Here is an 11381-nt window from a genome sequence, read left to right as displayed (position 1 = left end):
TAGCCTACGCTTCTTTTTTTTTTTTAGGCTATACACATTTGTGCAGAATTCCAAAGAAAAGTTTCTGCTGCTTTCCATAGAACAGCCCGTCATTGTATCTCTCTTGGCCGTTTTTTTTCTTTCTACTTTGAATGTATTCTCTTTTAACCCCTATTAAGGCTACTTAGTCTATCTTTTGTCTGGTGGATACTCTCATTGGAACTAGGCCTACTGTACGCGGGAAAATATCGATTTTAGAGTCTAAAATCTTCGGGATGGAACTAGGGAATCGTTTTAACGTGCATTAAGGGTTAATAAACTTGTTATTCTTGATTCCTTCAAATGACGCTTGCAACTTCCAGCACTCTTATACTGAGAGATCCTCCCACGTGATGTTCTCACACTTCTGCTCATGTTACTCCGGTGTGAACTACGAGTGAACTTTATTGCTCTCTATAACTCGGCTTTAAGTTTTCCAATTTTGCTTTCGGATGAAAATAATATAAGGAAAACCGAAGCTGATTCTTCTACCAGTGAGGTTAGGTGAGTGTTTATTCTCGTTATTCTTTTAACTGCTCATGAAGAGGCTTACTGTTCTCGGTAACCATAATCAACGCTCCTATAATTATGAGTTATTAATTATATTAATTATAAGTTTGCCATGTTAACTAGTTGAATGTGTTTTATGGCGTATATAGCCTACGTGATTATTAGTGAAGACGAAGAGATGAGAAGTGCGCACGCGCAGTTTGTCTTTGCTGCACTCATTCGATTAACGTTAGTTCTTTTTTTATTGTTTGATGTATATATTCTCAGCCCATTGGATCTTTACCATATTCAGCTCTTTCAAATATTCCTAAAATAAATTATTAGTAATAATTAATGACACATGGTCCTGACCTAACTTCCGAGTCGAGTCATGAGTCAACTGATTTAACAACTCTCACCAGAGTGCAAAAAATATTTTTAGATATTTGGTTTTAAGATATGGTGTCTGAAATCCTCCAAATGAGAAAGCAAAAATATATAAAGTTATACAATTTTTTTTTTTTTTTTTAACATATGAAATTATCTTTTATTTTTGTGTGCATTAATTTAATCCGAATGGGTGACATTTGCTTGTTGTAGGCTATCTCTTCAAAATTAAACTTTATTTTTTTTAAATCTTTTTTCAACATCTAATACTACACATAGTTAACTATTCAAAATGTGTATTGGTCAATCTCAGGCAAACTTTATTTAATTTTTTACAAGGTTTCTAAGCAGAGGATGGACGCATGTTTTCTCAGTCCTGTTACCAAAACTCATGTGCCATTTAAAAAGCATGTTTAAAAGCATGTCAATTAATTCCTTTGTTTTCCCCACAAGTTATATGTTCATATAATTTATATTTGTGACAAAAAAATAAAAAAATAAAATCACTATATATTTAGACAAGGTGTATTTTAATATAAAAAACAAAGCCAATTTTTCATTTTTAAAGACCAAAGCCTCAAGTTTATCATTTAAACAATTGTATAAGTGATGGACCAAACAAAGCTGATTAAAACAGTGGTTTAACTTTATTTAAAAAAAAAAAAAAAAAAAAAAAAATAGAACATTGGGTTACAGGAATGAGTGTCCATATTTGCATGTGTGTGTATGAGAGAGAGTACATGACTGTGTGTGCATAAGATTTATGTGCTGAGTGATGTATATGTGCTAGTAGTACTTCACAGCGAAGGAGGTGGAAAGAGAGAGAAGAAGAGAGAGGGAGAGAGAAAGAGAAAGAGGGAAGTTAAGGCAAAATGTGAGAAAAGAGAGGGTTGCGGGTGTCTCTCGCTCCTTCCCTTGCAGGGTGCCATGGGTGGGTGTTTCTGGCACCTGCATAGTATGGGTTCTCTCTCCATCTTCTATGAAATATAAGAAAGACAAAACATTTAAGTCACTTCGTGGTGGACTGGCTCCCTGGAAGTATGGCATTCACATCGTAAAACTAATGCTAATGTCTACAATTTAAGTAATTGCAACCTTGAAAACTTCAGGTGAATAGTATTATATCAACTTATATTTACAGTATTAAATCAACAAAACAGAGGACTCTACTTACTCCTGTTATTTTTCATAGGACATAATAACAGGATTGAGTTTATAAGCAAAAAGTGATCAAATACATGACTTATGACCACATATCATACATGCTAATAGCATGAGGACACTGAGCAAATTCTATTGACTTACCAAAAGGTAATATTTTTAAAATACACAAATAATTTAGATAACATGACAGGATGTTGAGATTGACCTTCTCAGTTACAATTTCATCAAATTTACTTGCTTTTGGCCTTCCCATTGTTTTTCAGAGGGGGGGATGTGTTAGGGTAACAGGACTGAGTAAAAATCCGGGGACACGACTAAAATGTGTATTTTTTTCTAAAATATTCGATAAAAAAAAACTTTTTGAAAAAGAAAAAAGAAAAATGGGATATAAAGTCTCACAACAATGCCAAAAAAAAAGAAAAAAAGATTTTTGATGGATTTTAATAATTATTTTTCATGGTAAAGTTTAAAGATAGAGAGTGGGGACATGGAACAAATGCTATTTTTTTAGTGTTCTTGGTATGTTTTTAATTATACATTTTAAATTTGCAGTTAGCTTAATGTGCGGGACACTTTGCTTAATAATAAAATGTATTTTAGAGTTCATTTTCATGCATTTTTATACATGTAAGAAATGTCATCCATTCGGTGGAATAGCTTTCATATTAAGTTTCAACTCTAAAGCACTTGAAATGAACATGTTTCTGGAGTCTCTTGAGCATAGATTTGTCAATCATATTAAAAAGTTGAACTCATGGTTAAGGTAAACATGCTAGGATTTGATGTAATGGACATAGACTACATCTGTGCCTGTTCAGGCACCATCTGTGGTGTGTTTACCGTTTACTAATTTTCATAGCGGCAGGCAGATAATATCTGATGATAAGAGACACTGAGCGTCTATAGCTTTCCAGTAGTAATGCACTAATAATCAGTATTGCTTCTCTTAATGGCCTGATAAATTAGATGTTTGAATAGATTATTTATTCATTGCTTATCCATTTCTGGTCATATAAGGAAAACATTTTGTGGGTTATATAAAAATACTATTTGTACCCACAAATGACTTGGAGGGTTAAAGTCCATATAACAAAACTAATTTTAAGAACTGCACTCTACAATCTACTGCACGTACTCATGGGAATGCAGGTTTGAGTCATGTCATGATGACTCCATTTTCTGTCTCTCTCCACTTTACCATCTCCCGTAAATGTCCTTTAATTTAAAACCCATTAGGGAAGACAGTTTGTTTATTTCTTTTTTATACCTTTTAAGAAGATGTTATTCAGCCATGGTTAATTGATTAGAGCCATTTTGTTTCCTTAGCAGATCTGATTGCCAGTGGAGACACTGGTGAGTTCTATTATGTCAGTCTGGCTTTTGTGTGCTTTGCTTTCTTCTCTGATTTGCCAAACGGAACAGGATGGTGAGTCTTAAATGCATTCAACTACTATCACTAAACTCTTAATAATACAATACCCTTTTATTTCAAATGTTATCTGAGACCCTTAATAGAAGAATTCAAATAAATGATGTTCAAATTGTGTATCAACAGGGCATACACTTTCTATAAATGAGGTGAACGTGTATGCAGAAACAGACACCGCCGATGATGGTTCATGGGTGTTGAATGTTGAATGGAGAGATGAGTTTGCTGAAAATAATGAATCCGGGGAAGTCAGCTATGAGGTGCAGGTTTTTTATACTGAACAGATGCATCTTGTTCACAATGTAAGTTGATCTTTTGAGATTCTTTGCTGGAGCATTGGAAGATATGTCTAAGGCTATTTTCTCAATGAGAAATAACTGTTTTAGGAAACCGTACATGTGACGCCAGACAATACAACCCATCATCACTGGAAATGGACCTCACCTATACCGTTGCAGTGCACTTCCCATTCGGTCAGACTTAGGCGTCGAGATCAGGATCACACTGGTGAATGGACACCATTATACACGTACAAAGGTTTGTAGCCACAGGTTGTTCTCATTCTGTATGCACATATTATGCAAAAGAGAATAACAACTGAACAACACACTGAATTTAACTGAACTGTTTTGCCTTTAAAATAACAGGACAAGATCTTATTGCCTCAAAGTTTATTGTCTATCCTCGTGAACATGTTTTCATGGCTGGGAGTAACATCACATTTTGTTGCATCTTCAAGAATGCAACATTGCCCAGTTACAATTCTAAATTTGAAATCTGCATCAGCAACAGGACGTACATCACAAAACCAGTTCACTTTCTCACCCCTTCGGAAAATACTTATGAGACAATTTGTTTTGATGAAAGAGGCGGATATGCAGGCTCTTCAGTATTTATTGGCTGTAAGTGTAAACATCCTACTCAATATGAATTGTTTAATTGAAATGCTACCCATCATTTTTTAATTGTTTTAAAGAGAGTTAGGCAGCTAGACTTTGTTTTCCATTAGGTGAGGATTAGTCAGAGCTTCTTTGCATATTTTTGCCCACATATGGGATTATGGCCACAATCTGGCCACATGTGGGATATTCCCACCATATTCACATTAAAGGGATACTCCACTTTTTTTGGAAATAGGCTCATTTTACAACTCCCCCAGAGTTAAACAGTTGAGTTTTACCGTTTTCGAATCCATTCAGCCGAACTCCGGGTCTGGCGGTACCACTTTTAGCATAGCTTAGCATAGATCATTGAATCGGACAAGACCATTAGCATCTCTCTCAAAAAAATGACCAAAGAGTTTCAATATTTTTCCTATTTAAAACTTGACTCTTCTGTAGTTACATCGTGTACTAAGACCGACGGAAAATGAAAAGTTGCGATTTTCTAGGCTGATATGGCTAGGAACTATACTCTCATTCCTGCGTAATAATCAATAAACTTTGCTGCCGTACCATGAGTCCAGCAGGCGTAATGATATGACGCAGCGCCTGAAAATAGCCCCCAGCTCGGTAGCTTCCAACGTGACTGGGACTAAGTTTGTCTAACCTATTAGACCTATTTTCAGGCACTGCGTCATATCATTACGCCTGCTGCACTCATGGTATGGCAGCAAAGTTTGAGAGTATAGTTCCTACCCATATCAGCCTAGAAAATCGCAACTTTTCATTTTCCGTCGGTCTTAGTACACGATGTAACTACAGAAGAGTCAAGTTTTAAATAGGAAAAATATCGAAACTCTTTGGTCATTTTTTTGAGAGAGATGCTAATGGTCTTGTCCGATTCAATGATCTATGCTAAGCTATGCTAAAAGTGGTACCGCCAGACCCGGAGTCCGGCTGAATGGATTCGAAAACGGTAAAACTCAACTGTTTAACTCTGGGGGAGTTGTAAAATGAGCCTATTTCCCAAAAAATTGGAGTATCCCTTTAAATAAGTGAAAAAAGTGTTTTTTGGAAGATTGAAAAAGTATTACCCCCCTGCTGTAAAACTTGCATTCATAACATTATGAACACAGTTATGTCATTATATATTGCTTAGACCAGCTCATTAGTTACAGTAAACATAAACTAACACTCATATAATTCAAAGGTATCTTATGATCACCAAGGCTACAATATATTTGATCAGAAAATACAATAAAAACAGTAATATTGAGAAATATTATTACGATTTAAAATAACTTTTCTAGGTTAATATATTTTAAAATGTAATTTATTCATTCAGTAGTGATGGCAAAAGAACAGCATTTATTACAATTTAATTGAGTAAAAGTATGTTGCTAAATTAAAGTCTTAATTTCTTTAAAAAATAAACAAAAATTACTGGCCCCAAACTTTTGAAATGTATAGTGTATACCAAGTTTGTTAATTGGCTTTTAAGTTGAGTCCTGGTCTTAAATGTTTCGTTTCACTGGCTGCTGTAGATCCTCCAGATGACCAGAATCTTGAATGTATGACACGGGATCTCAGCTCTGTAGAATGTCACTGGAATCTTGGTCGAAAAACCTTCCTGAGCGGTAATAAAAAGACAATCTACACACTTAATGGAAGGTAACAATATATAATCCAACTTAATGTACAGTGCAAATCATGGTTACTCTTATCGTACGATTCATACTGAGTCTTCACTGATTCTAAGTGTTTTGTATTTGTCAGAGTTTGTGATTTCGATAAATGTGTCCTGCCTGCGGTGCCAAAGCAGGTGACAAACTGGACTCTGATTGCCAAAAATCCCCTTGGTGTGAAGACTCTCACGGATACAGCTGACCCCACACATCGGGGTAAAACAGATTATTTATTTGAAAATTAATGAATCTCTTCAAATACTGCATGCCACAGTGTTTATTTGTGAATTGAATCTTCTGTTTCTTCTTGCACAGTATGGTTGAGAGCACCCAGTCAAGTATCCCATGCTGCTTATGCAAGAAATGTCACTCTTCAGTGGCGTTGGAACGTGGAAAAATATACTTTATTTCCGATGATTTGTCAAGTGACTTTGTCAATGCTCAACGGAAGCAGTTACAATGTTGGTGTCATCAGTTATTATCTTGCATTAAAAATTGATAACTGTACTGTTTTAGCTCTCTGCTGTTAAACTTGCAAGGCCTTGCATTCTCACAAATGTCTACATATTTTCAGAAAACCTTCAATGGACTGGGACTTTCATCAGTTGTCCTTGTCGATCTGCAGCCCTTTGCTACTTACACAGTTCAAGTGAGATGTGGGTCTGATGAACACTTCTACAAATGGGGTGACTGGAGCAAAATGACTGAGTTCTCCACTAAAGAGGACAGTAAGTATACAGAAAATTAACCTATTAGAAAATATAGTCATTCATTTATATAGATGATTTTGTTTTTATAATTTTGTGAGTGATATTGCTTTTATACAACACTTCAATATGCTAGAAGTTCATACTGAGTAACTTACAGTGTGGACACAACTTACATTTTACTTAGTCATTTTTTTTTCCCGCCAACGTAAATAGTTCTTTACGAAGCCACAGCCTGAGCAACACGCAGTTAAATTTCTGGATGAATTAGTGTTTTTGAACTAGTCGGGTGAGTTGATGAGTCAATGACTGCCGCTCGGCCAATCAAATTTAGGGAATCACACTAATAATCTCTCTTCAGTTCCAGAAGCAGTAGATGTTTGGATTAAGCATTTTGAACAAAATGCATATGTTCTGTGGAAGGTAAGTGCAGTTTATAGGATTTGGCTCTGTTGTCTTTAGCTTTAGCTCTGCATTTTGTGGCTACAATCAAACAAATAAAAATGATCTTTTTCATGTTTTAAAGCCTCTAACTCAACAACAAAGTCATGGGATAATTACGCAATATAACCTTACCAGAGACAAGAGGAGAGAAATCATTGACGTAACACCAAAAACGGACCTGTGCTACAAAATCACCCCTGGGAATGAAAGCAGTGATCAAAAAATCACAGTCTCAGCAAAAAACTCGGCCGGTCTTTCTCCTCCTTCTACGATCATCGTCCCCGGTTATCCTGGTGAGCATTCAAAGTATATTCAAAAGGCTTTTTAAATGGGTTGAAAAGGCTGTGTTTAAATTAATGACGTTTTTATGATACTCTTCACAGACAATGAAGTCGATATAAGCCTAATCAATAATCGTAATGGTGGCTTTGAAATGGCTTGGGACAGATACTTTAATTCCACTTGTGGCTATGTTGTTGAATGGTTTCCAACCTACAATGAGACACCATGTAATGTAGAATGGCAGAAGATCTCAGAATGTGACCATGCCGCCCGTTGCACCTGGAAACAACAGAATGGTCAGTTGGGAACATAAAGAGGAGTCATTTGTCTCACTCCTGATCTGTTGATGTTTTGATACAGAATTTGTGCACATTTGTAATTGTTCATCAATGATAAAGAGCTGTAACCTGTGGCTATGTTCAGAAAAACAGCTAAAATTAGATTTGTTGGTGTTGGTGAACAAATTATTTAAGTGATTATCTTATTTCAATCTTACAGTTCAAACTACAATCCGGCCTCTAGTTAATAAACGCCAGAGGAGAACTGGCCCCCGACTGAGCCTGGGTTCTCCCAAGGTTTTTTTTCTCCATTGGGTCACCTGATGGAGTTTTAGGACACCATTAGGTCACTTGATGGAGTTTTTCGGTTCCTTGCCACTGTTGCCTTTGGCTTGCTCAGTTGGGGATATTTTGGGGATATTTAATTTGATTTTATCAATCAATAAATTCCACTAGAAACAAACCTTGTTGTATTATTTTAATTTAATACTGTGAAGCTGCTTTGATACAATCTGTATTGTGAAAAGCGCTATACAAATATACTTGACTTGACTTGACTTGACTTGACTTGATTATATCTTCCGCAGGTTTTGAGCCTGGAGTGAAATATACTGTCTCGGTCTATGCCTGCATTGATGATAAACCAATGCTTCTACAGAGGAGTGAGGGATATGCTATAGAGCAAGGTAAGCTTTCTGTATTTCATAACTTGTGATGGATTGATTGCTCTTAAAAATTAAGGTTCCAAAAGGTTTTTTTTCTTCAAGGTACCATAGATAATAAATAAGAGTGTTGTTTCAAGATGTAGGAAATTGCGACCTAAATGTTAATTGAAGGTTTGCTGACATTTGTTTCATGTTTACCTCACATTATAATATAACTCTCTTATTGTCTTTTCTGATATCTGTTCTCAGGACCATCGGGGAAAGTTCAGAATTTGAGCGGTAAAAAGAATGGCAGAAACCTTGAACTTTCCTGGGACGAAGTGCCCTTACAACAGCAAAACGGCTTCATAACGGGCTACATGGTCATAACGTTTCAACGTTTTCATTCCAAAACACCTATTATCACACGGACAGAGGGTGGGTTCACTCCCTAATAAGCATTCACTTTGCCCCCCCGTCCCGATTGTACATAACAAATGAACATACTTTGTTTTCCCATTTTAGGGACTAAAATTAATTTAACCTTAGATCCAGGGCCCTACATCTTCTATGTTAGTGCCTTAACATCTGGAGGAGCAGGTGATAACGCTACAATCACAATGGACATCGAAGACAACAGTATGGCTAAAGACATTTAATTTTATACAATCGAAAGCATTGATGATTGAACTATTTTATTATGTTTAGTAAGCATTGTGTGCAATGTGACAAATTCTTCATAGTTGAGGGGATGATTGTGGCCACTGTTTTGGGATGCAGTGCAACTGCTCTCGTCTTCAGTATCATCACAGTCCTTTGCTACAGGAAGAGAAAATGGTATGGAAGATTCTCCAGCATTACGTCACACATGTTTTTCAAAAACCCAGTATTTTCTATAGATTTTTTTATTTTTCAGCTGCAATTTAAAATGTCACTCTTAAAAATCCTTCAGGTTAAAGCAATTATTGTATCCAGATATTCCTGAACCAAAACTTGCAGGGAAATGGAATTCAAAGGTGAGCCATCACTGCTGATTATAATTTATAATTTTCCTGACAGATTTTTTCCCCCCTTAATTATTATTATGATCTGCATGTAGCATTATGTGGGTCACAAGCCAAAAATGGGTTGCAGGTGTGTTCTCATCGTGTCTGGGACAAGTGGATATACACTTTGTATCCCAATAAAATCCTATAATAAACTGCAACAAACGATATACTTGTGCATAGTCATCACAGCAAAATAAATATGCTTAACGTCTTGTTGTTGTTGACATCAAAGGTTGTGTGCAAATTAAGGCAAATTAGGCAGATTCCAACATGAACAGGTTGCATGACATGACCTTGACCTTATGATCAAAAACTATGCAAGGTCAAACAAAATGATGACCCAGACAACATTCAATATGGGCTCACTTGCAATATAAACACTTTTTTTGTGGTACATTATTGGCTTAATAAATAGGCTAAATAATAATAAAAAATTGGAATGTCATTTTTGTTTACTTTTATATGAAAAGCAGTTTCGCTACTGTGTTTCCTTGATCCTTGATACACTTGATCCTTATCTGTGGCACACCAGTTAAAAATCGTTGGCCTTAGACTTTTAACAAATGTTTGCTATATTTGCAGGGCTTTTACTGTACCCAGATGACTGAGGGGTATATGAAGTGTGAGATCCAAGAAGTCCACAATTCAGAGCGTGCTGCGACAGCAGAAAGTCTGCATGGCCTTGACCTCATCCGCTCCAACTCCACAGTGTTTCCTGCACAACATTCCTACCAGAATTTGTATAAATCTCCAGTTCTCTATCCTCCTCTATGGCCCTGTGCTGAGAAACTTACCTCAGATGTTGAAAACCCTTCCTATAATATGTCCTTTCTAGAACCAGTCGATGTTGCCCAGATATCTGAGCTTACTCTGGAAATGGAGGATAGTTATGTCCCAGCTCCTAACTGCGTTCAGAAAACTTTTGTTGTTAAAGACTCCTCAGGCTACAAGCCCCAATCAACACTGCCTACAAATGTATAGCTTGATAGACCTCAGTGTTTTGCTATAATGCACACCATGTATATCTGAATTATGTATATCCTAAGTAAATGCCTGTGAATTGATATATATATTGTACATATACATGTATATGTTGTTTTCTCAACACTGTCTCTTGTAAAACTAGTAGTGAAATGCATTTCTTTTAAGTATGTGATGAAATAAGCTGTGACCTTTAGAACTGCCTGGAAATTTGCATTGTATTTCACTCTAGTATTTGTTTACTGTACTTATCTACATTACACACTCTTTTAAAGTATATGTGTGACCCAAAGAATTGAACCTGTGTCCTTGATGTTGCTAGAGTTATGCTCCAATAGAGTAATAGTTCCCTCTTGTGGACTGAAGACTATCAATTTAAATTTGAGTTTGCTTTTATTGGCATGACAAATTTTGACAGTTTTTCCATCAAAATAACCCATAAATGAAAGTAATGCAACTTTACACAAATTGATGATGATAATAATAACAACATTATATAGTGTAGATGAAAAAAAAAAAGATGTTAAAGAATTAAAAAAATAAGTATTGGGGAAAAGTAATAAAGAATTAGGAAGAAGAACAATAGCAAAACTGTGGTTTACATTTTGTGTATTTATATTTATGACTGCAGAAACTTGTGTTGTCCTTATTTTTGTCATTAATGTAAAAACCAAAAATAATATGTCCACAAGATAAAGAAAAGGCAGATAAAACATTTTTACTCCAAAAAGACTGAACAAAAGGACAAATCCCAAAGCTCCACAAAAAAGAACAGACTGTCAATGTTATTTATTATTTCTTTTAATTTTTTTAAATGTTTGACAGTTTTTAATGTTTTATAAGCTATGCTTATGAAATTTATTTCACGGGCGTTAAGAGTTATCCGAAGGCGTTGCCTAAATGAAACGTTTCCTTTTTGATTGACAAGCAGAACACCCAATAG

At 35.7% G+C, this 11381-nt stretch overlaps 1 protein-coding gene across 4 annotated transcripts; it reads left to right on the top strand.

The window, feature by feature from the left end:
- The first annotated feature begins 373 nt into the window (after nucleotides 1-373).
- lifrb (LIF receptor subunit alpha b) lies at nucleotides 374-10733 on the top strand. Of its 4 annotated transcripts, none has more exons than XM_084386288.1 (18): nucleotides 374-522; nucleotides 3388-3484; nucleotides 3614-3789; nucleotides 3874-4024; nucleotides 4135-4389; nucleotides 5913-6039; nucleotides 6145-6269; nucleotides 6369-6514; nucleotides 6628-6781; nucleotides 7122-7183; nucleotides 7287-7497; nucleotides 7588-7782; nucleotides 8352-8450; nucleotides 8679-8846; nucleotides 8934-9047; nucleotides 9152-9245; nucleotides 9361-9424; nucleotides 10040-10733. In XM_084386288.1, the coding sequence occupies exons 2-18, from the start codon at nucleotides 3424-3426 to the stop codon at nucleotides 10436-10438; spliced, it is 2601 nt and encodes an 866-aa protein (XP_084242414.1). In that variant the 5' UTR covers nucleotides 374-522; nucleotides 3388-3423; the 3' UTR covers nucleotides 10439-10733. The 4 variants fall into 4 exon arrangements, with proteins under 4 accessions (XP_084242414.1, XP_084242413.1, XP_084242415.1 ...); XM_084386287.1 differs by having other exon boundaries at nucleotides 380-522; nucleotides 3385-3484; XM_084386289.1 differs by having other exon boundaries at nucleotides 381-517; nucleotides 3385-3484.
- The last annotated feature ends 648 nt before the right edge of the window (nucleotides 10734-11381 follow it).

This window comes from Rutilus rutilus (genome assembly GCF_951802725.1).
Source record: "Rutilus rutilus genome assembly, chromosome: 18".
Classification (NCBI taxonomy): Eukaryota; Metazoa; Chordata; class Actinopteri; order Cypriniformes; family Leuciscidae; genus Rutilus; species Rutilus rutilus.
This window is presented reverse-complemented; position numbering and strand designations above follow the sequence as displayed.